The sequence below is a fragment of the Pseudonaja textilis genome, chromosome 2 (assembly GCF_049901715.1).
Source record: "Pseudonaja textilis isolate UNSWEBS1 chromosome 2, rPseTex1.2, whole genome shotgun sequence".
NCBI lineage: Eukaryota > Metazoa > Chordata > Lepidosauria > Squamata > Elapidae > Pseudonaja > Pseudonaja textilis.
Window position 1 is genome coordinate 119345299 of NC_141991.1, and position 25085 is coordinate 119370383.

Consider the following 25085-nt stretch of genomic DNA (forward strand, 5'->3'; position numbering starts at 1 on the left):
GATTGTAGAAACTGCATAATAATTAAGTAAAACTGCTCTATGACATGTTGAAGGAAGGTTTCTTCTTTACAACTTAGATTTTCAGTATCTTATGTGCCAACTTCGTCTGGGCTAATAAGATTCAGAATATCACTAGATGACAACTAAGATGGGGTGGAGGGGGGGGAGTTACAGTGTGGCTGACATTTTGTGATTGTAGCCTTATCTTATTAGGAGTATGACATATCTGCTAAAAAATGACTACAAGAGAGAAGGTGAGTAGATGTAGTTTTGCTCCACAGAGGTGAAGAGTTTGCAGTTAGTGATGACAGATGTCTTTGTCCATGCAGGAATTCTCTGGTGCCCCATTGTACCCCGATGCTTTGGGGAATGAGCACCTGTGGAAGGAAGGCGCTGACTCTGCTCAGCAGTGTCTTTGCTGTGAGCGGACTGGGATTTCTGGGGATTGCAGTGAGCACCGACTACTGGCTGTATCTGGAGGAAGGGATCATCCTGCCCCAAAACCAAAGTACCGAAATCAAGATGTCTCTGCATTCTGGCCTCTGGAGGGTTTGCTTTTTGGCAGGTATGGTGCTTTGGGCAAAAGTAAATCTGGCTTTCCTCATGCTTCTATTCTTCATGCCTTAAAAGTATTGAAAGGATTAGGAAATGTTCCCCTAAGATTTAATTTAATTTATATGAATGGTTATGAAATAGTTCTCTTTTTTTAATGCATGTCCACATTAACATGGCTAGCTTATTTTAAATGGATAGCTTATTTTAAAGACAGGGAATTCTCCATTAAATGGTTTGGAATGAATTATATCTGACACACAATGTAGGTTGCACATAGATGCAGACAGAATCATTATATCAGGCATGTCAAACTCGATTTCATTGACGCCTGCATCAGGGTTGTGTCTGACCTCAGGAGGCCAGGGTGGGTGTGGTCAGCTCAACGTCACTCATGTTGGGGACACCTGTGGTGGCCCGAGTGCTCTGTGAGCGAAAACGGGTTCCCAAGCTTCGACTTTGGCTAGACGGCCTCCTGCAACCCTCTGCCACAGCTGAGCTCCATTTTCGCTGGCAGAGGCACTGTGGGCTATTCCTTCGCTGTTTCCAGGACGGTCCCTTGGGCCAGATCTAAGCACCCTGCAGGCTGCATCCAGCCCCCAGGCGTTGAGTTTGACACCCCTGCAATATACGAATACAAATCTACCTGTTAGAAAAATCCATCCAGAAAGGTCTATAGGTAATCTGTGACTACAGTTGACCCCCAAATTTATGTTGCTAAGCAAGACAGTTATTAAGTGAGTTTTGCCCCATATTACGATCTTTCTTACCACTGTTAAGTGAATCACTGTAGTTAAGTTAGTAATGGTTTTTAAACAAATCTGGCTTCCTCAAAGCCTGCTCATCAGAAAGTCGCAAAAGGTGATCACATGACCCCAAAGGTCACAAAAGATCACATGACTGTAATCATAAATACATGTCAGTTACCAAATTTTGATCACGTGATTAGGGAGATGCTGCAACAGTTACCAAATGTGAAAAATGGTCAATAAGTCATTTTCAGTGCTGTTGTAATTTTGAACCGTCACTAAATGAATGATTGTAAGTTGAGGAGTATTTGTAGTTAGGAGAAAGAGGAGGGAACAACTAATAAGAGGATCAGGACCAGGACCAGATTCCCGTGTAGTAAGTTCTCAATCATCTCTAGCAGAGGTGATATTCAGCAGGTTCTGACCAGTTCTGGAGAACTGGTAGCAGAAATTTTGAGTAGTTCGGAGAACCGGCAAATACCACCTCTGACTGGAGATTTTACAGTATCCTTCCCCTGCCACGCCCACCAAACCACACCCACAGAACCCGTAGTAAAAGAAAATTGAATCCCACCACTGATCTCTAGTCTCGACCTTTGCTCTCTTTAGGGTGCCAGTTCTATAATGAATGGTAGGAATACCACAGTCCAGACTCAGTGAGTTGCCCAGCTAGGTGAATGGCATTCAGGATCCTTTCAAGAGCTAATTGTCCATAGTTGAGCCAGAGATTTGGGGGGGGGGCGCTATTTGATTTAGAACTCTTATGGAGAGGAGAGAGTTTAATTAGGTTGCTTCCTCTGGAGTTCTGATGTGGACAGGAGGCTCATGCCTGCATTTGGCACTCTAAGAAAAGCTTCGGTTGAGACCACTGTAGGACTTTTCTTCAGAGCAAATTTACTTATAGATCTGTTTGCAAGTGTGGAGAGAAATAATATGGTTTAGGACTTTGGTGGGACAGAGAAACAATTAAAGGCCTCCTGTGCTCAAAACAAAGAGCAGAGAATAATAGGGTTGGAAGGGATCTTGAAGGCCTCCTAGTCCAAACCCCTAGTTGAGCAGACATTCTGGACAAATGGCTGCCCAGTTTCTTCTGGAAACCTCCAGTGATGGAGCACCGACAACTTCTGAAGGCAGGCCGTTCCATTGGTTAATTGTTCTCACAGTCTGGAAATTCTTCCTGAGTTCTAGGTTGGATCACTCTCTGATAAGTTTCTTTCAGTTGCTTCTTGTCCTACAAGGAGAACAAAGGGCTTTGAGGTCCATTTTCTCTTCTCCATGACAGCCCCTCAAATATTGGAAGACCACTATCCTATCTCCCATAGTCCTCTTCATAAACCAGACATACCCAGTTCTCTCAATCATTCATTAACTCTGTAGTTTTCATTCTTTTTATTTTTTTAGCTCTAGGGGAATCCCTATCCCACAATCCCTTACAAAGCAGTGAATCCATGTTCTCTGAGAGCATATGCAGCAAAGACAAATTCCTTGTGTATCTAATCAAACTTGGACGATAAAGAATTCTATTCTATTCTATTCTATTCTATTCTATTCTATTCTATTCTATTCTATTCTATTCTATTCTATTCTATTCCATTCCATTCTATTCCATTCCATTCCATTCTAGAACAGGGGTGTCAAACTCACACTGTCACGGCAGCATCATCTAACTATCAGGACTTTTTCCCCCTTCACTAAACTGAGTGTGGGCATGGCCGGCGCATGATGCATCCGGCTTGCGGGCTGGGAGTTTGACAGCCTTGATCTAGAATCTCTATATTTGCTTCTTTCTCATGCCATTTTTACAATTGTTCACATGGACTAGCCTGAAATCTTTGGAAATTTAGGAACTCATTGATTAGTATTGGGGAAGAGAACAATTGATTTAAAACCTTTAAGGTTATTGTTTTTGAATAACATTTTTGGATGTGAAAGAAAGCAATTCATTTCTCTAAGATTTCTCCTCTTTCAGGTGAAGAACACGGGAGGTGTTTCACAATAGAGTACGTGATGCCCATGAATGTCCAGCTGACCTCTGAATCAACTATCAATGTTTTAAGTAGGTGTTTCCCATTTTCTGAGTCAGGGAAGATTTACCTTTTTGTGTCCTTATGTAAAGAAGACATAAGAATCTTAACCTGGCTGCAAAAATGCACAAAACTGCTAGATGGCGAATTGATGAAGAAAACACATTTTGGTGTCATCTAGTCCTTATCCAGATCTTTGCAGCACTACTTGAACAAAGAACTGCATCAGCGGTTGCGGGGGCTGGGGGGGAGCCCAGAATGTTGCTTCATTTTCAATTGATTTCTGATTGTTTGCTTTGAAGGTAGCTCTGTTGTATCTAAGTGCTTGAGAAGAGAGGAAAAAGAGAGGCCTTCACTGCTGTTCTTGCTATCTCATTCCACTGGGCCACTGTTGATTTCCATGTACTGTTGTTGTGATCTGATACTTGTTCAAGCAGCAAACAGATAGATTGCTATTTCAAATAAGAGCTAATGCAGTAAGAGCAATGCTGCCAGACTTTCCCCTAGTGTCCATGACAACAATGCCACCATTCAACAAGGATGGTGGTACTGATCACCAGAAATACTGTAGTATGGAAAGGGAATCCAGGCAATGGATAATATGGACAGAACATACAATGTTATTCTAGTCAACTTATCATGCAAGTAACAAGCCTGGAGTAGGCAACCTCATGACTTGTAGATGTTTTGGACTGCAAACCCCACCATCCATGACCCCTGAAGGAGTTGATATCCAAAACATTCAGAGGAAATGAGATTGCCTTGACAAAAATGATACCATAGACAACCGAGAGCTCAGATGAAAGTGATACTGATAGCTTTTCCTTTCAAATCCTTCCCCACCCCACAAAAGAAGAATAAAAGCAAAAGGAGATTGCCCTGTCACAAATTAAGGTTGAGAAAATTTAGAAGGAGGCCTATGAACGGAACCAAAATGTCCTGTGAGAAGAAGGGCCCACCTTCATGGATGAAAAGGTCAATAAAGCTGCCATTGAGACTGAATATAAGGAGATATACAGTAATCCATGAAGGCTCCATTTGCCCCATTCAGTACGGAATTACCCCATAGCATTATGGCCCTAAGGTCTCTTTATCTAAGAGGTAGGACTGTATGGCTCTAACCCTGATGCTTTTACCACTTTCAATCCCTCCTGCTGGATTGACAGGTCTTCTAGTGGAGGACATCAGTTTTCTACTGATGCATATTGTCCACCAAGTGATTCAGTAATTCAGAAGGTTACATGTACATTACCTCCACAAGGTAATCATATAGGGACTTGAGTTTTTCCTTAGTTTTTCGAGTGGACTGAACATTAAAAGAAACACAAACCAAGGAAACAGATTTGGAAAAAAATAATAATACAAAATTCATGGAAAGCAGAAAGCATCTTTTCTACAAACGGGTGTTGTGTAGGCATGTGTCTGTATATTTTTGTAGTGATGTATAGAATCCCGTCCCATGACATTTGCCTCACTCATTACACTTGTTTCCAAAATGTCAGATAAAGATACATTTACATATTTGGGGATGATCCTGAAATTTAAGGATTGCTACAAACTGCATAGAAAGAGAGACCAGAAAAAAACCCTGGAAAATATCCCTTCTACTTGTGATCTTATTTTGACCCTCAATGACTCTTCCTCACTTATGATTTTTATAGAAATGATTCGTTCTGCCACCCCATTCCCCCTGGTGAGTCTCTTTTTCATGTTTATTGGATTCATCTTGAGCAACATTGGGCATATCCGGCCACATAGAACCATCTTGGCCTTCGTGTCTGGAATCTTCTTTATTTTGTCTGGTGAGTTTTAAGATGGCAGCTCTATCCCCACCCCCTCAAAAAAAAAAAAACCTTTGTTTAAAGATATATTTGAATTCAGTCTCCTGAAGCAGGTGTCTGAGAAGTGAGAAAGAATAGGCAACAATTTGGGAATATTAGCATGTGTGGAATTTAGTTTTTCCTTGTACTGTGACGTGATAGTGTGCCTCTCTTCACTGAAACAGGATGCTATAGTTGTGCAATTGCTTAATTACTAGTTTTCATTTCCTTGAATATGGCTAATACTTGTTATTTGTAAAAGGCAGACCCTGGTCACTTAATTGATCTAGCCACAACTGAATGTTACCTTATTTTATTTGAAATAGAAACTGTTCCATTATTGTAATTTATTGTTTTCTTGTAAAATTCTGGTCAGTGACTGTAATATATATATATTTAGTTAGCATTAGATGATTTTGAGCCTAGAGGCTATTTCTTACTTACAGTGCCACCCAAAGTTGTAAGAACAAAACAGAGACAGAAAGGATTATACTCATCGTGAGTTACTTGGAGGAAGAGTGGAAAAGAAACAGAATCAATCAACCAAGTCCTTTCATCACCAGATATTATAGTTAATTATAAGAATGCCCCCAAAACAGAAGAATAGAGTAGAGTAGAATAGGGTGGAGTAGAGTAGAGTAGAATAGAATAGAATAGAATAGAATAGAATAGAATAGAATAGAATTGGAAGGGACCTTGGAGGTCTTCTAGTCCAACCCCCTGCCTAGGCAGGAACCCCTACACTTCAGACAAATGGTCATCCAACATCTTTTTAAAAACTTCCAGTGTTGGAGCATTCATAACTTCTGGAGGCAAGTTGTTCCACTGATTAATTGTTCTAACTGTAAAGAAGATGGGAGTCAGACAAACTCCATGATAACAACCTGATAAAAATGCCCTATTTATTTATGTTTGCTCCTTTAAAAGTGTTTAAATTTTGTATGTAAACAGATCAGATAATTTTTGTTCTTGAGTGATATATCAATCACATAGTCAATAAATGAAACTTTTTCATAAGAGCCAAAGTCTATTACATGGATGCATAACAATGGACATCAAGTAGAATTTCTAAATATAATATGTCCATAAATAAATAGAACCCAAACCAAATGAAAGAAACTGGGCAGCTAAAATTTCCATTAAATTTGATGTTTTCGTGACACTTTAGAGCTACTCTGTCACAGTTTTGGCTTATTCTTGCAATAGCTAATATATAATGAGACATCCTGTACGCCTTACAATGGCTGTTATTTAAAAAACAATAATAACATATTTCTGATGAAATTGCTTTTGAGTATATTTCAACTGAAATATTTGAAATAGAGATCTAAATTCATAAGGTGAAATAAAATACAATATGGAAGATTATTTAGCTCAACAGTATCAAGGAGATGTATTTTAATATTATAAAGAATAATATAAAGAATAATATAAAGAGACATTTTATTTATGTACTTACAGGGCAGTTTATAAAAGGAAGATCTTGAAGCAAAAATCAGCAATAAAAACCTGTGCTTTGCTCACAATTGTAATCTTGGTTACATGTAGCTCTAGACCAGGGGTAGTCAACCTTTTTATTCCTACCGCCCACTTTTGTATCTCTGTTAGTAGCAAAATTTTCTCTAACCACCCACCGGTTCCACAGTAATGGTGATTTATAAAGTAGGGGACAAAACCCCTACCGCCCACCATGAAAGCTGGAATGCCCACTAGTGGGGGTGGTAGGGACCAGGTTGACTACCACTGCTCTAGACAAACTTCCTTTGATCTATGACATAATGGTGAATGGAATTAATGTACGAGGCTTGAACTAAAAAGATTTCTGGAAACGTGTCTTCATCTGAGGGGGAAAACTCATATTTTATTCACAGCACTAACAGAGTATTACACAAGCAACTGTGGCCACAGATCTTAAAAGCTCTTACTTTACAGTCCCCAATTTACAAGTAGATCAGAAAAAGAGTATCTAAGAATTTAAATCTGTTGCTTAATTCAGCACTAAATCCTCATTTCTCAGTAACCATAGATGCAACTTTGGCATAATGCCTCTTCCCTGTCCACGTTGGCAAATAACCCCTTAAAACAAACTGGGAAATCTATGGACTTTAAATATTCTTGGACTATAATTCCTGTTCACCCCCAGGAGTAGAGATGAGTTCTACAACATCTTTCTCTAATTTTGTGTCCATCGTAAATGTGGACTTCACTTCTCTTAACCCCCAGTCCCAGGATGGTCACCTGGAAGGTGATTTCCAATAATTCTAAAGGGTTTGCCTATCTTGGCAATTTCTAGTTCAAATCCCAGAGCTCCACAGCCAGCATAGTCCTCAATGAGAATTCTGGGACTTGAACTCCACACACCTGGATATTGCTGTGGTGGTGATGCACTATTCTAGTAGGAATCAGAATGAGGAGGTTTCTCCTGTAGCAATTGGAGAGGTCATGCATTTCCTATGCTTCTCCTAAAGCAGTGGTTTCCAACCTTGGCAACTTTGAGACTTGTGGACTTCAATTCCCAGAATTCCTCAGCCAGCTTTGTTGGCTGGAGAATTCTGGGAGTTGAAGTCCACAAGTCTTAAAGTTGCCAAGGTTGGAGGCCACTGTCCTAAAACAAGCTGAAGGTTGCTTTGATTCTCTGCAGTAGGTTGTTTTTTCTTCTTGTATATTTTGACCAAAACCTTTTGCTTCCCAGGTTTATCTCTGGTGGTGGGGCTCGTATTGTACATCTCCACCATCAATGATGAAATGCTCAATAGAACCAAGGATTCGGAGACATACTTCACTTACAAATATGGCTGGTCATTAGGTTTTTCTGCCATTTCTTTTCTTCTAACTGAGGTAAGATGAGGTCATTGGACACACTATGGGAAGTACATTTTGTTGCCACTTGGTCAGAAACTTGATAACATATGTTTGCTATCTTTTCTGTATATTTATTTAGGGGCAAAGAGGGCAAGAGGGGCAATGCCCTTGTATTCCATGGCAATCACATTGTACCATTTTTATTGCTATTCTTTTAAATTAATAACAAAACAGTTCCATCCCAGCAGTCTTCCCTGATCTGAGTGCCTTGATGTCCATATCGGATCAACAAGTCTTATAATTTTCAGCAAAAGCCATACTAGCTGCAGAACTCTAGCATTGGAGTATCAGAGGTCTGCCATTTATAATAGATAAAATAGTTGAATCTTGACTCTGACATTCAGTGTAACTCAGGCCAGTTTAGACTGCAGACTTTTAATAGCTGTGGAAACCATTTTGATTATAGCAGCAGAGGTATTTTTTCTTGCTTCAAAATAAGGTAAAATAGCGTTACTGCTGGAATTTTCTTCCTTTCCACACAGTATGCAAAGTATACTGCACAGTATGCAGAGTCATATCCTATCATTATGACTTCACTAACATCAGAATCAAAATTGTGAAGTTCATACATGTGCCACACTGTGAAATATTTTTAGAAATTTATTTTGAACTCTAATAAATGCTCAGTCCACTTAGGTATATATCACAGCTTTGTCATAAATGTTTGGCCAGTTATCTGCTTATAAAACTCCTCTTCAGTTCCAAAGCATATTTTCAATACACATTTGTGATCCATACTGGAAAAACATTTGGAAATGATACTAGGGAAAAAGCATTTCCCCCAAGCGAAGGCTTGTAGAACAAGAGGGATCAGGCAATAGACAAATCAGTAAATTGAGCTAGAGTAACAAATTGTTCCATACTGTCAGGAATTAATTGAGTTGTGCCCAATTCCTGTACTTATCTGTTCAGTTGACATAAATTCTATTCCATCTAAGCAGTTTATTGTAGTTTTTCTGAACACCATGTTTTCACGTCTTGATTACTTCAGCTTGATTCCTCTGTTAGAACAAGTGAGATTTTGTTCCCTTGTGATTATCATTTGAAAGAAAGACAAGCTAGTAAATATATTGGGCCTCCCTCTTATATGGAGAACAGTTGTTTGAGGAATCTTTTTTTTGAAGGTATAGCAAGCAGGAAAGGATAGTTTCTGAGAATATTACTCATATAAGAAAAAAAAATCTATTATTCTGACTTCTCAAAATTGGACTCCTACTAAAGCGTTTTCCCTCTAAGCTATCCAGTGGGGTTACTGTGATTCTCACCTACCCACAAAAGCCTTGAATTAGAAACCGAAAGAAAAGGTCTACCTCTGTAAACATCACAGGTTTCAAAATTGCTTATTGATTTAGAAGACCTGCAAAGGGAATATTTTTGTCAGACAAAAGCGTGGACCAGTGTGACAGTGATTGATGGCTTTTCTGTCAATATCAAATGAATTGGTACTTGATGTTATGTTTTAAAATAGCAAAGTAGTTCAACCGGAAAAGTTTCACACAGATCTGCTCCTTTCAGTGAGAAGAGTTCTAATCATGGCAGATTGTGAGAAATGGATCTGTTGATGCTGAAAGTTGCATGTATATCAGAGGTGGTATTCAGCAGAATACCACCTCTGGAGAAACGGTAGCGGAAATTTTGAGTAGTTTGGAGAACTGGCAAATACCATCTCTGGTTGACCCCGCCCCCATCTATTCTCTACCTCCTGAGTCCCAGCTGATCGGCTGGGTTTTCTTTTGTTGCCCTGCACAGGAGAACAGAGCTGGAAAGCAGGTAGGTGGGATGGGGAGGGAATGGGGATTTTGCTGTATCCTTCCCCTGCCACGCCCACCAAACCATGCTCACCAAGCCACACCCAACCCACCAAGCCACGTCCACAGAACTGGTAGTAAAAATTTTTGAATCCTACCACTGATGTATATGTTTCATTGCAATGGCTGCCTTGTCTGCTTGGATCCATAGAGCATTGCATCCTATCCTTCCACCAGAAGGGCCATCCAAGTGTCAAGGCATTGCTTTGGTTATCTCTCTCTCTCTCTCTCTCTTGCAGAGTGCGGGTGTCATGTCCGTTTACCTATTTATGAAAAGATACACTGCTGAAGAGATGTACCGGCCACACTCTGGCTTCTACCGACCCCGTCTCAGCAACTGCTCCGATTACTCAGGCCAGTTCCTTCACCCCGAGGCATGGGTCCGGGGACGCAGCCCTTCTGACATCTCCAGCGATACCTCCCTCCAAATGAACAGCAATTACCCGGCTCTGCTTAAATGTCCTGAATATGACCAGCTGTCCTCCTCCCCATGCTGAAGGACAACACCCCTCTTGCCTTTTTGGCCACAAAATGACCACGGAGGCCGTGGGTCCTGAATCTGCACTTTTCTTTTTCCAATGAATGATGTTCTTCTTACTTAGAAATGGAGAAGGTTTTCCTGCCCATCCCAGCGGTGCGTGTAGGATTAGTCAATAAACTCTAGTGAGGCCTTTGATCCTGCAACTGATCCTTATGCCAGATCCTTGGAGCCCGAGATCAACAATAGCTCGGGCAAAGAAACCCTACCCACTGTGAAAATCTGGATATTGGAAAGATGGTTATTGGGCAAGGGGAGTTTCTTGGTTAGTGGGCTTTTAGTGGAAATGTATTATCATCCTAAGGAACAGAGGACAATGCCTGATGAATTTAGAAATTCACATCATTACTTATATATATAAATGTGTGTATATATATATATATATATGCAGGTCTTGGCGTGTTCGGGTCTTTTCCCGTGTAAGATTGAGAGCATCTTGGCAATGTTTCGACGAGGTCCCACTCGCCATCTACAGTGGGACCTCGTCGAAACGTTGCCAAGATGCTCTCAATCTTACGCGGGAAAAGACCAAAAACATGCCAAGACCTGCATACCTGTACCCATGAAAATCTACGAAAACACACACACACAGACACACACACACACATATATATATAAAATTAGTATCTCATTACAGATACTTCATAGTCTAAGTTAATTGTGTATTTAGTTAAAAGTATTTCTTCTTTGCATATCATTATCCTAGAAGATTGAAGTGTTCACTGGGAAACACAATTAACTCTCATCAAGAATCCCATTCTAATTTGGCAGCTTCTCCATTAGATCAAATCTTTTGTTTTTAGAAAAGCAACATCTTAACAATAAAGTGCCTGATGCCGTGTGAGTATAAACAAACTTCTCATTTTCAAATCACCATGGGCTTTATACACTAATAATAAGTTTATGGCAGATCAACAAATTTTTCTTATTCTGTTGTAAAAACTGACTGAACAAGAGATCTGATGCCCCAAGTGCAATTTAGTAGTGTGGCTCAATTGTGCTATTTCCTTTACTTGTAGTCCCCCTGCAAGGGAATCCAGGGGACTGCTGGATTGTGCCAGCATTCAGTTCAGATCCTACGTGAAGAAAGTTTGCAGAAAGGGGAGCAGGACTAGGATTACATCTTGCACCATGGATGTAGTTATACACAGTATGTTATACACTGTCCATATACAGTGTGTCCACAGTGCATGATCCATGGTGCATATATATGCACTGGGTAATATAGTTGTACCAGCTGTTGTAACAATTCAACACTGCTCAGAAGATTGCTTGAGACATCCAAATTCCAATCTTCTGATTTTTCACTGCTTTGAAAAATCTGATGTTCAACATTCTAGAGCAGGCATGTCAAACACAAGGCCCACGGGCCCAATCTGGACCCCACAGGCCACGCCCACCCAGCTCTGCAAGGGAAAAAAAAAATCCCGATATGTCATGATACGACCTGCAATGCGATTGGGTTTGACACACCCCTGTTCTATATAAATTTTAAATTTTGATTCGTGTTATCTTAATCTGTAATCAAAAGCAGTTGGAATATCCAGACTTCCCTTTCCCAAAAAATGCTTAACAGTGATGGCCACTTATTTCCCTTGTACACTATTAAAAAGTTGAAAATAATTAGACCCGGAAGCAAGGTTACTTGGGTTCCTCACCAAGTGGGGCCATGTGGCAAATGTATATACATGCGTTCTCATTTACTCACTGTGTTTATCGATGGCTTTTGTTCACTGAATGTGTATGCAATATGACCTGTATCATTCAGCTGTACCTAAATATTAAAGATTTTAGTTCTCCAAGTCTAGTAAGGGAGCAAAAAAATGGGAATTATGCTACAGTATCTTGATAAATGTTGAAGCCGTCCAGAGTCAGCTACTGTATGTATGAGTTGGGCGGCTACATAAATTTAATAAATAATAAATGAAGCTATAGTACAATGTGCACTCTAATCTGAGCATGTGCTAACCATGAGCACTAAGGAAAGTAGCTTACTACATTTGTATTACAACCTTTGATTAAGTTACTCTCTCTCTCTTCTGTCTCCATGTAATAGCATTGTATCTGTATTCATCTGACACCTTATTTTAAAGGACATGCACTTGCGGTTCCTGATAACGCAAAGCGATTCCTGATAAGGCAAAGTGACACAAATGATTCTGCTGCTATTTTCTTTTCATCCAGGAGAAGCAAATAGGATCACTCCAGCCTAAGCGGAAGAAACCAGCTTTGTTTCTGTTTGTTTACTTGTTACCAAGTGGCTTTTTTGTCCCTTCAATCAAAGTGAATCTGTGTGCTCTAAAAAGTGCAATACTCCTGATAAGAATTCCACAGCTGGTTTTGTTTTAAATTCATAGTATTTTATGTACATGTTAACATGAGTAAATATTCTGTTTCTCTCAAACTGTTCTGTATTCTATTCTTTTTTTTTCATGTTCAAGTCACAGTTGTACATTCTATGTCTCGTGTCTGTGTCTTAGCTCTGTGACAGATTTTTAAGACAGGTTAAGGGATAAGTAGAAAAATATCAAATAAAGGCGAAAATACTGTTTCAGCCGGGAACAGTTTTCATCAAGTCTGGAGAGATGTTTTCCTCTTTTACATCCTGGATAGGTAGCACAACTTCATTTTAGGCTATTTCACATATAAAGCTTAGCCACATATGTAATCAGAACTTATCTCAGCCTTAAACTCAGTTAAGTGAATCTGGCTTCTCCATTGACTTGGCTTGTCAGAGGTCACAAGAGCTGATCCCATGACCGCTGGACACTGCAACCATCATACATATGAACCAGTTTTCAAACATCCTGATGTAAATCACATGACACCGGGGATGCTGCAACAGTCATAAAGGTGAACAATAGTCTTAAGTTACTTTTTTCTGTGCCATTGTAACTTCGAACAATCGGTAAACAAACTGTTGTAAGTATCTGTATTTCCTTACCACTAACCTTAAGCACATGCAGACAAATTCATTCTAACCATTTGGGTATGTGGAATTTATAATTTTGGAATATTGTAGTGGATGACAAAGTAATTTACAAGTATGCCATTGAAAAGAAGCTGAGCTTATTGCTAATGGAAAGGGATTTAATCATACATTTCAGGGATTAATTTTACACTGCAAAAGCTATATGCCTCTACTCTGATTTTCTTTCAGTAACCTTCAGTTTAGGAGTAACAAGCAATGGATTACCACATCCTCTTTTTTTCTCATTGTAAATATTTTTTGTTTTAAAAAATGCTGCTTATCCCCATCTTTTTTAAATATATCATTGCACAGTAGTCAAGCCCTCTAGTCCTTATTGTCATGGGAACAGGGATAAAGAAGTTTGCTTCATGGCTCAGTATAACTAATTGGTAAAAAAAAAAACTAAAACAAAGGCATTACCTTCTTCCAATAATTGCTAAATTACAATTCCCAGTAGTCTCAGCCAATATATAGAATAGAAAAGGTTGCTTGGACTGGTAGTTCAATAACTCTTGACCAACACACACAGGGTACATTTGATTAATACATTGGGAATAGTTTAGCTCTAGTCTTTTGATTAATAAATGTTTATGGAAGGCTATATTTGCTAAGGACAATAGCATGAAATATGATTCATGTTCTAAATAAAGTCATTTCTAAGCAGGCAAAAGTAGCATGTATCTTGAGATTATTTTATATCTTGATATTATATGAATTATACTATCCATAATTGAACTTTCTGCTTGACTACTGAAAAGACAGAACTTCCATCAGTAAATATTCCATGAAAATGCAAACTGTAGTCCCAGTATGAATTAAAGCTTCCTATGATTATGCCCAACTTTTTTTCATAAAAAGCAAATCACCTGAAACAACAGGAAGGCTGAAAAAAGAGCAAAATATAAATGTATCTATATATATTCTATATATTCACTGGGATCTGGGTAAAGGGTGAATTTAGGATTTCTAATTATAACTGTTTCATATAAAAACTATTTAGTGCAAGCAAATATACTTTATACACAGTAAGTTAGCAGACTTATTACAGTCTTGCAAGACGTTTTCAGAATAAAAATCTTTATGTCTTCCTATATCAGCTTCACTTTAAATTCAAACTGAAAATCTTAAGTTTAAGATTAAGTTTTAGGCTTTAGTTTTAGGCACCAGAGCTTGTGTTATTTCTTAGATCTACATACATCTTATCTATGTACAAATATTCTGAGGACAAATTAGATCATTTGACAAATGCATCTTTCTTATAAATGCAATAAATTGTTTTTATTGCAATTTAAAATGTAATGGTATCATACATACCCACATGGATATGAGGCCATTTTCCTGAACTATATTTTGGCTTATTGATTGGGGGCTGCCAAAGAGTTTTTTTTATCTATGGAAGGAAGCCACAGGACTGCATTGCATAAATTTAATCTTGCGTATATATCTCACTGAACACCTTGGCAGTTATTTCAACTTAAGCATATTCAATTAATTCCTCATTCTTTGTTAAGAGTGTGAATATAACAGCACACCTGTGTGATCACACATTGTAGTACACTAAAATAACATTAGTTTATTTTTGGCTTTGCAAACTTTAAATCAAATTTTAATCCATTATCTTTGAATTGTGGCTTGTTCAACAGACCACGGCTAAGAACTTTTCTTTAACTTATTTGCGTTATGTTTATATCCTCCAAATCAATCAACTCTGGATGGTGAACAATAAAACAACAAATAGTCCACAATACAACACAGTGTTCCCAACTCAGTGCAACATTACTAAAAATGTCTCCCTGGTCTCCATCTACACCAAGGGTGTCAAACTCATGATGTCACGGCAGTGTCACATGACATTTTGGGACTTTCCCCCCCTTTGCTAAGCCAGGCGTGAGCGTGGCCAGCACATGATGCATCTGGCCTACGGGCCACGAGTTTGACACCCCTGATCAAATGCCTGCTTCAAAAGAAGCTTCCTTCAAGCTTTGCAATGCCAAGAGCAATGAGCTCAGCCTTCTCTCTGGGGGTAGCATCGGGACTGGAAAGCTATTGTCTTTATAGTTTATTTCAAATTTTTTGTGATAAGGAAGGGAGGGGGAGAGAAAAAAAACAAGAAAGAAAAAGAAAGAAAGAAGGAAGGAAAGGAAGGAAAGAAAAAGAAAGGAAGGAAGGAAGGAAGGAAGGAAGGAAGGAAGGAAGGAAGGAAGGAAGGAAAGAAAGAAAGAAAGAAAGAAAGAAAGAAAGAAAGAAAGAAAGAAAGAAAGAAAGAAAGAAAGAAAGAAAGATGGCGCCCTTGTCCCTTTTCACCAACAGCCAGAACCAATCCCCTTCTCTGCTTTTTTTCCCCTCCTTTGTTGACATGCATGAATCAGGGAGAATCATAATTATTAACTGTACCTGCTGTGTCTGGCAAAGAGAAGGCCTGAGAAGTTCTCCAAAGGATGAGGTAGTGGAAATTCCAAAGTGTTACCAGTCCTATGTAAGAAGCTGGCATGTCTCCTGATGCACCATGCATGCTGCCTTTTGCGGCAAAGGTTTCAACTAAAATATTCATGACCTCCATAGCTGCAAAGCCCCATCAAAAGACTCTTCTATTACTAACATTTATGAATCAGGCATCTTCAGAAGTCTTTGCCATAACAAGGAATAGATATCCTGGGTAGCAGGTGAGCTATTAAAGAACTTAATGGCTGGTGTATGTAAAAAACAAACCCAGGAAATATTACTGATGCACATTTTGAAAGAAAATACCAAGTCCCCAGGATAGAAAAATGGGGCTTTTGATCTTGGAAGCGCATCAGATATCGGTGAGAAAGGTTACTTGATGTATATGCATGGATGTGTTTTTACACTTCTCTTTTGCACTTTGGGAGAAAGGGAAAAAGTTATGGCACTTCAAATGTCACCTTGTAGAAGGTTGGGCCTAACCATAATGTGGATCTCTCTGCAGTTCTGTGCTTATGTTCAAAAGAGCCACTGCCATGGTGGAACAGTTTCTACTCCTACCAGAGTGTTCTAGTTTCTTTAAGAACAGTCTAACCAGGTGATGTCAAAATTGAGACTCCTCCCATTTTGTGGCCTTCTGGTAGGAAGAGAGTACCTTTGGGTGAGTCTCATTCCTCAAGTGGTTTTTGGTTTGGTTATGTGTCTATCACTGATAATTTTGGATCAGTTTTAAGAATAATGTTGCAGTCTTCCTCAATTTGATGCTCCACAGTGCTATGGAAGTAATGCAAACAATACTTCAACAAATGTAGGAAGCCTCGGGGCAGTAGCTTGTTGTTTGCTCCGTGACTACTGATGTCTTATTTCTTTGTGCATTTAGTTAGTTATTTAGCGTTTATACAAGAAAAATAGACTTGATTGCCTGAAAGAGGTTGACCTTTTTAAGCACAGAATGTAGAATAGCAAATGTTTAAAGACAAGGATGAAAGGACTAAGAAACCAGACTACAGAGCAATTAGTCTGAAAAGCAAAGAAAAGTAAAGTTGGGAGTATCATCAGGATGTAACCAAAAGGAGACTAGGGATACATATTCAGTTACCATATCTTTATTCACTTGTTATTAAATTTATAGTCCAATTTTCTGTTTGGGTAAAGTCAACTTTCAATTAAAGCATACAACTTTAGTGGCATCCAAATTTTAAAAAATCAAAAGATAATTAAAAAGTTCTGTTGATTTTAATTATAGCAAAGAAATGTAAGGATATTTTAAAGACATTAAAATGACTAATGATACAGGAAAGACCTGCAATGTAATTGATTACTGCATTTGCTGATATAATTCCTCATAAAACACACATCCATATGCACCAATGAATGTTGCATTTGCAAGTACAATGTTTCACCTGACATGGCAGCTCACCACTTACTTGCTAATTTTGTGTGTGTGTGTGTGTACTTCAGAAATTGTTTGCCATATATACATGGTTGTGGTGAATAACTGAATAACAGAGTTGAAAAGGATCTTGGAAGTCTTCTAGTCTAACACCTTGCTCAGGCAGGAAACCCTATACCATTTGAGACAAGTGGTGGTCCAATCTCTTATTAAAAACCTCCCGTGCTGGAGCATCAACTTCTAAAGGCAAGCCGTTCCGCTAATTAATTATTCACCGTCAGGAAAATTCTCCTTAATTCTAGATTACTTCTCTCCTTGATCAGTTTCCATCTACAGTTTCTTACCTTGCCTTCTTGGTGCTTGGGAAAAAAGATTGAAAAATAAGTTGGTGGGCTCTATGTATTAAAACAGTGAGGACTAAAATGCAACAAAGAGGAGCTTAAAAGTAAGTTTTTGCCCACTCTTCCAATAGCCATTGTACCTGAATTGTATGGGGCTGCAATAACTTAGTGGAACTTGTTCCATCTGAATTGGGACTCATAATCTATTTAACCAGCATTGAAACTAAGGCTCCAATGCAGCATGTTGCAGAGGAAGAGAACAATTCTGCTATCTCTCCACAACTGCAAATGAACTACAATGCTGATTATCCAAGGAGGTGGAGAATGCAGAACTGCCACCTGTTTGCAAAGGCAAGATGGAAAGTTTAGCCTCTGAAAGTCAAGCTCTTTCCATAATAGCCTGAAAGAAATAATCAGACAGATCTTGGAAGCAAGGACTTTATGATCAGTAAGAGATATTTGATAAGGCTGGCTTAGAAGCGATATGTTTTCTTGCTTCTTTTGGCTGTCTTTTGTGTTGAAAACTTGCTGCCTGGGTTTGCACATTGCAGTAAGGTAAAATGTAATTTGCTTTTTTCCACAGAATGTTATGCAAAGCTCTCTAATTATGGTTAAGCAAATCACACACTGGGTGCCTTGTTATCTGTGGCATGCAACATTATCATCTCAAAGGGTCCTCCTCCACCCCTTTGTGAAGGAAGTAGGGAAAATACTTTTTCATTGTTTTTCTGGCAACTACTCTGAGCCCCCTCAAACATCCCCCAGTGGGGAGGGAACATACATAGAACATCTTAGATTTAGGGAGGGGGGGTTGAAGAAAACTTTCTGTTAACTTGTGAATAACTTCCTGGCAGCACTGACACCTTAGCTATACATTGATCTCCTGATAGCTGCTGATCTCCACAGCTGCTGATCATGTAGACACACACATAGCATGTGGGCATGTGAGTAATGACAAATATATGTGAGAATGAGGGGTCCTTGGTGCACTCTGAGCTTGTTTGCTTTCTTGCAGATGTTTCATTACCCAAAATAGATAACATCATCAGTGCTAGTAAGGAGTGCTGGTTGCTGTCAGATTATATTCTGGTGGCTTGCCCTGTCAGTGTTGGTGGGGGCGGTCTTAAAGATTCTTTGGTTGGGCTGTTTACTGTTGGCCCTTTGGCAGTTTCTTGGTTTGGAGTATTGCTTACTAGATTGTTGGTCTGGTGTTAATCTTGGAGCTGATTGCTGGTGGAGAGGTGCTTGGTCTTTTTGTTCCTTTTTGGGCTGGGTGATAGTCCCTTTTGCATCGTCTATAGATGTTGTTAATAGACACTAACAACATCTATAGTGTCTATTGATGTCTGATTTGTCAGAGTGCCGGGCTTCTAGAAATTCCTGGCATTTTTGGACTTGGCTCGATCTAGGATGGTTACATTTCCCCAATTGAAACTGTGCTTAAATCTATACGTGGTGAAATTAAAGAATTTTCATCATGTCTGACTGCTAGTTACTGTCCGTGGATGCATTCGACCAGTCTTCTGCCTATTTGTCCTACATAGTGGTTGTTACAGTCCTTACATTGTATATTGTAGTAGATGACTCCTGTTTTTTCTTCTAGGGTTGTTGGGTCTTTTGGTCTACTTAGGATATTTTAATTGGCTTGTGTGCTAGGCTGTTTCCATGTGGTTGTAGTAGTCTGTTGATGGTTTATGAGATGTATGGCAGTGTAATTTTTTTAGGATTTATGTTGGTTGTGCTGTATTGGGTTGAGTTGTCAAGGAGTTTTTGATAAAGTTGTGTTGATATCCATTTTGTTGTGATATGTTGTATGGAATCTCTATTTCTCTTTTCTGCTGTTCTGGGTTGCTGTGGTGTCTTTTGGGCTCCTTTAAATAAGGTCTTTACCCAGCTTCTCTTGTGGAAGGTTGAGTTGTTGCTTTGGGACTGGAAGACCTGGCTAGTATGGGTGGTTTTTCTGTAAACTTGCATTTCTAGTTGGCCATTGTGGTCTCTGCTGATCAGGATGTCCAAGAAGGGTAGAGAGTCGTTGTTTTTCTTCTCTCAGTTGTAAAGCTGATCATATGTTGTTTAGCTCACTTACTGGGGTTCCACATCATGTAAGACCATTTAATGTGGTGTGCAATCCTGGTCTTCCTATGATACTCTTGTTCTGGGCAAATGTAGCTGGGCAATATACTGAAAACATTATTGGGGTATAGTACATCATTCCGAGGCTATTTAGGATCCTAAATTGAAGAAAAAGTCCAATTTCTACACCATTTCTGGATTTTTGTCTAAGCAATTTGGGGGGTAAATTTTTGTATTTTGTTATTTTTACGTATCAATAATTGATAGGGCAAGAAAAATGCAACATGTTGAATATGTTGACCCCTATATTTGAATATATATGTTATACTTGTAATCCAAAATATTTTTTAAGGAACACTATGCCTTTTAAAATAACATCTTATAAATGTGACTGTTTCTGAATGAGTGAAACTGGGTAAACTTTGGACCTCCTTGCTCAGCATTTACCTGGATGGCTGGAAAGATGCTTTTGCATACCATATCTGGCTTGGGGGGTGCTCTCTAAGTCCCTCCCCTCAACTGATCTTTAAAATATAAAGGCTCTCCTTGCCAGATTCCTTGGGCTCTGTTGGGAGTACTGGTTTCTGCTCTTGTTTAAAAGAGGCATTTTAATCTTGATCCTTTCTACACCTACAGAATCCCCATGGAAGCCTCCTCTTATGCTCAGGTAAAGTTTTAGTAATTCTTAGAAGAGATGGGAAAAACTGGGCAATTAACATGTCATTAAATGCCTTGATTTTTATAGATGGCTAATGTATCTGTAAAAGGCAACTGGGAGCAAACTGTGATGTCCACTGAGAGAAAATTATTATAGAAAAGACATAATTTTTTGAGAGATTTTTTTCCCTCATATCTTTCCATTTTAAATGTCTTTTATTTTTTTCTGTTTTCCTCAAGAGTCTTCTGATAGCTGCTGTTCTAGCGGTTGTTGTATAGCACCCCCATCTGTGCCAATAAGAAACAGCATTTGAAAGGCTTCCTTTCCCTTTCCTTTTTCCCCTTTCCTTTCTAGATATATGGGTCTACTTTCACAGTTCTACTGTTCCAAAGCTTTGGGTCAACTCATAAAATATGTCTATGGTCTTTTTAGAGTTGCCAACAGAAAGGGGGCCTTGACACTTTGTAAGGGAAGCTTCCAGTGCTTCCATGGAACCAAAATTTCAAAACATCATTAAATGCCCATGCATTTTGAGAGGAGTCCAAAGAAGATGACACTGCTGTTGTAGCTCATACACACTGTCTTAAATTAAAGAAAACTACACCATACCAAATCTTAGGTCTGGAGTCTACAATGTTTTTTAAATGTTAAATTTTTTAGCTCAAATGATAAGAATTCATTTCCACCATTGCTCCTTCAACTTCTCAGACCTTTGGTCCTAGAGTCTACTACAGCTCCTCATGTACATAAACAACCCACGGACTCTGGGCAAAGAGAGACCCTATCCCCATCCCTGATTCCAGCTGTCAGTATGAAATGTGCTATCAATGGGATTTATTGGCCAAATGGCCAACAATCAATATATCATCCAGTGTTTCCTTGATCTGTGTTGATCTTGGGGCACTTCAGCAGAATCCCTACCCCATCAGGGAGGTTAGAAAAGACTCTTTCCTCCTTCCGATGCTTATCTCCTTTTGAAGGGGAAGGCAGTTGCCTCAGGCCCCACCAATGAAATGGTCTTCATCCAATGTATGGCTTTGAATCAGAAATGACCAGTTAAAAAGTGAAAATGTGTCAGAACTATGAGGCTGCAGTGAAGCACAAATAACACACATATTTTAAAGAGAAATGATCTGTGATCTGACAGACTATATTTCTGAGGCACACAGGGTTGCGCTAATTATCTGACCATGAGAGAACAACATACTTCTCCTACATCACCATGCCTGCACCTTTGTAGTTTAGAACACCCTTCTCTATGTCTTGTACCTTTCTGGTTCATTCCCCCTGACAACCTTTGTTTGAAAAGAACCTATGGGCAATTCCACACTGCAGTTAAAAAGCTGGTTTTCTCCCATGCTACCCCCACCTGTTCTTGAAGCCAACTTCAGTACCTATTTTTTCCGTTTAGGAATTGTCCACTTCTCACAAGTTTCCTTTCTTTCCCTGATCTTCACATGCATGGATGTCTTCATTCTTCCTTCCCACTTAATTGCTTTTAACAGTAACACGTATATACATATATACTTATATACTTTTTAAAATCCTTTATAGTTCTATCATTTCTCTGATGCTACCCTAATCAAAGCAACAAGGAAAGTGATTGCATTCCTCTGTGGGTCCAGGGAAACTTTGCTGCAGGGAAATATTTCAGCTTCACAGCAATAAAATAACATCAGGTTATTAATTGATTGTTTTGTTTATTTATTTATTAAATTGATACACCATCCATTTCACTGTCAAGCAACTTTGGATGGCTTACAACATCATAAACATTGCACTATAAAACATTGAACATTAAAAGTTAACAAAAAAAAATTGGATGAGATAGGAACCAATATACAAACAGTGTAGCAGTGGGATCTTCAACATCTTGTCTTTATTATTTTGATAACTCCAGGTAGCTAACATACCTAATACAGGTAGTCCTTGACTTACAACCACAATTGATCACAAAAGTAAGACAGATGTTAAGTGAGTTATGCCCCATTTACAACCTTTCTTTCCATAGTTAAGTGAATTGTTGCAGTTAATAACATGCATGTTAAGTGAACATGACTTCTCCATTGACATTGCTTGTCAGAAGGTTGAAAATGGAGATCACATGACCCTCAGATACTGCAACCACCATAAATACATGCCAGTTGCCAAGTGTCTGAATTTTGATCATGTGATGATGGGGAATGCTTCAATAGTTGTAAGTGTGAAAAATTGTCATAAGTCACTTTTTTTGTAACTCCAGTCATTAAATGAATGGTTGTAAGTTTAAGGCTGTCTGTACTACTCTGTGAGGTGAGTTGGGCAGAAAAAGAGACTGGCCCAAAGTCAGCCAGATGACTTTTATGCCTAAGGTAAGACTAGAACTCACAGTTCTTATAATTTAAATGTGTTCCATTTAAGTGTATAAGCCTGGTGGCAAAAAGAAAGCAGCACTATGGACAAGGTAGGATTAAAAGGACATGAACTTCTATGATTGAATGTAGTTAACAAGACAGCAATGGATCAATTGCAAGATTATTAAAAAAATATAGCACTACAGAACAGGGAAGCCTGGAACAAAATAGCTGCCCAGGGGAGTGGTCAACTACTGGAAGGGAGGAGCCATACCAGCCACTGCAGCCAATCAGATCTGCTCTTAGAACAAAGCATGGACAGCCATCTGCTCTGGTAGCTTAATATGGTTTAGGCTGGAAAAGAGCCATTTTGAATCAAAGCTGGAAAATATAGGCCTGGACTGGGAGTGGGAGGAGGACAGTGCCATTCATGTCTGTGCTGGGTGTTCTCTACTGGCAATAAGGCAAGCAGAAAAGGTATTTCTGCCCTAGGTCCATATGATCTGGGTCAGGACATGGCATATCCAGGATCTGAAGTGCAGTGTATCAAACGGTGCTGAAAAAGAGGCCACTTGTCCCAGAAGGCAAGATTTCACAGGCAGCATAAGAAAGAACCCCCAAACACACCGACATTCCAAATTACAAAAGGAGAGCAGAAACATGACACAAGGAGGTCACTACGGGCTGATCAAAGAAGAGGAAACTATGTCTCAAAACATAGTTTTGAGTTATTAACAAATCCAGCACCGTACCAAACACAACAGTAGAGTCAGGAAAATATTTTTCTTCCTAATTAGACGTCACATTCAGACTGTATTATGATTAAAATTCAACTGTTGCTTCCTAGTCATTGCACAAGTTGTTGCTTCATAATCATCATACTATCCCATCTTACAAGGCAAGTGAGGTACAGGACTTCAAAGCAGCCTGTGTTCCTTTCTCCTGTGCAAGACAACTCCTCTACAATCAAATTTCCTAGCTGTAATAAGAGCAGCACTGTAACTTACAAAAACAAAACACAACCCACTTGTCTTATTGTCTGTATTATGAAACAAATCCTTGTTTGTTCCTTTGGTAAACACAGGCTTGTATTAATTACAACTGAGCCCAAAATTTCTGTTGCTAAGCAAGGTAGCTGTTAAGTGAGTTTTGCTCCATTTTACAACCTTTCATGCCACAGTTGTTAAGTGAATCACTGCAATTGTTAAGTTGGTAACACAATTGTTAAGTGAATCTGGCTTCCCCATTGACTTTGCTTATTAGAAGGGTGCAAAAGAGTAATGTTGATGCTTTCTCGGGAGTATAGGGCAGTAGCTCTTTTGAATTCTGCTGTATAGTGCAGTACTGGTGCAATGTCGGGGGTTTTCGGTTCAATGTGTGGAGGGTGAAAGATGTATGCTTGTGTTTATTTTCATGGTCATGGTCATGGTTTATTTTCACTGAAGTGTTTGATTTCATTGTACGAGGTGCAATGACAATAAAGTAAACTAAACTAAACTGAGAACTTACGACCACAACTGAGCCCAAAATTTGCATGGCTAAATAAGACCATAGTTAAGTGAGTTTTACCCCATTTTACAATGTTTCTTGTCAAAGTTGGTGTCAGGCTTCCAAATAATAAAATCCGTTTAAAAAACAAAAAAACAAAGTCCATTTTCAAAAAGATTTCTTTTATTTAGGAAAGCATCAAATTGGCAAAGTCCATGGTAATTCCGGATCTGACCCAACCTGGAATTACCCCACAATATTAGAAGTTAGAAACAACCCCCCATTCTCCGACAGAAGTAATTCAACATTGCTTGATGTCATAAATCTCCACCTTCAGGGGCTCAAGCCCGGACAGTTCGTTTCCCATGGGAAAAAAGATCACCTAGCCATAACGCTCTCTTTATCTCCACTCCTCCCCGCTTAAGAATGTGTCATGCCCGAAACCCTTCCCCACCATGACTGCCACAGAGAAAATAAGAAAAAGAATATATACTAAGGCAAACTAAAATGGCTACCCAAAATGTCAATTTGGGGCTTGACGGTTGTTAAGTGAGGCATTGCAATTGTGAAGTTAGTAACACAGTTGTTAAATGAATCTGGATTTCTCACTGACTTACTTGTTCAGAAGGTTTCAAAAGTTGATCCACGTGAGTCTGGGATTCTGCAACCATCATAAATCCATGCCAGTTGCCAAGCATCCAAACTTCGATCACATGACCACGGGGGTGCTGCAACAGTCGTACGTGTGAAAAATGGACACAAGTCACTTTATTCAGTGCCATTCTAGCTTTGAACGCTCACTAAATGAATGGTTGTAAGTCGAGGACTACCTATACCGTTCCTCCCATCTCAGCGTTTTCTAACAAGGGAAGTAGCATGTAAATATCACATCATTCAAATTGTATCAAAACTAGGCTGTCCATTCAACCAAGACTATGAATTAAAATTTAAAAGAATAAATAATTCATTATTTTTCATGAGTTTTGCAAGCAAAAGGAAACTTTCCTTCAAAGGGAACTCCATAGCTTCTGAA

At 39.1% G+C, this 25085-nt stretch overlaps 1 protein-coding gene and 1 long non-coding RNA gene across 3 annotated transcripts in view; one reads left to right on the forward strand and one right to left on the reverse strand.

Moving 5' to 3' along the window:
* CACNG5 (calcium voltage-gated channel auxiliary subunit gamma 5) overlaps window positions 1–12757 on the forward strand; it is a 32165-nt gene extending 19408 nt beyond the window's left edge. Inside the window, exons 2-6 of the mRNA XM_087925062.1 lie at window positions 330–565; window positions 3271–3357; window positions 4987–5127; window positions 7838–7983; window positions 10055–12757. Of these exons, the coding sequence (XP_087781188.1) occupies window positions 358–565; window positions 3271–3357; window positions 4987–5127; window positions 7838–7983; window positions 10055–10312 (840 nt within the window). The 5' untranslated portion in view covers window positions 330–357 and the 3' untranslated portion in view covers window positions 10313–12757. The remainder of the gene's footprint in view (window positions 1–329; window positions 566–3270; window positions 3358–4986; window positions 5128–7837; window positions 7984–10054) is intronic.
* On the reverse strand, window positions 503–24783 carry LOC148127043 (uncharacterized). Of its 2 annotated transcripts, none has more exons than XR_015741869.1 (3): window positions 24670–24783; window positions 2200–2532; window positions 503–1173 (listed from the first exon to the last, which is right to left on the reverse strand). It is a non-coding gene; the product is annotated as an uncharacterized LOC148127043 (long non-coding RNA). The 2 variants fall into 2 exon arrangements; XR_015741870.1 differs by lacking the exon at window positions 24670–24783 and adding an exon at window positions 9914–10074.
* Window positions 24784–25085: the final 302 nt, after the last annotated feature.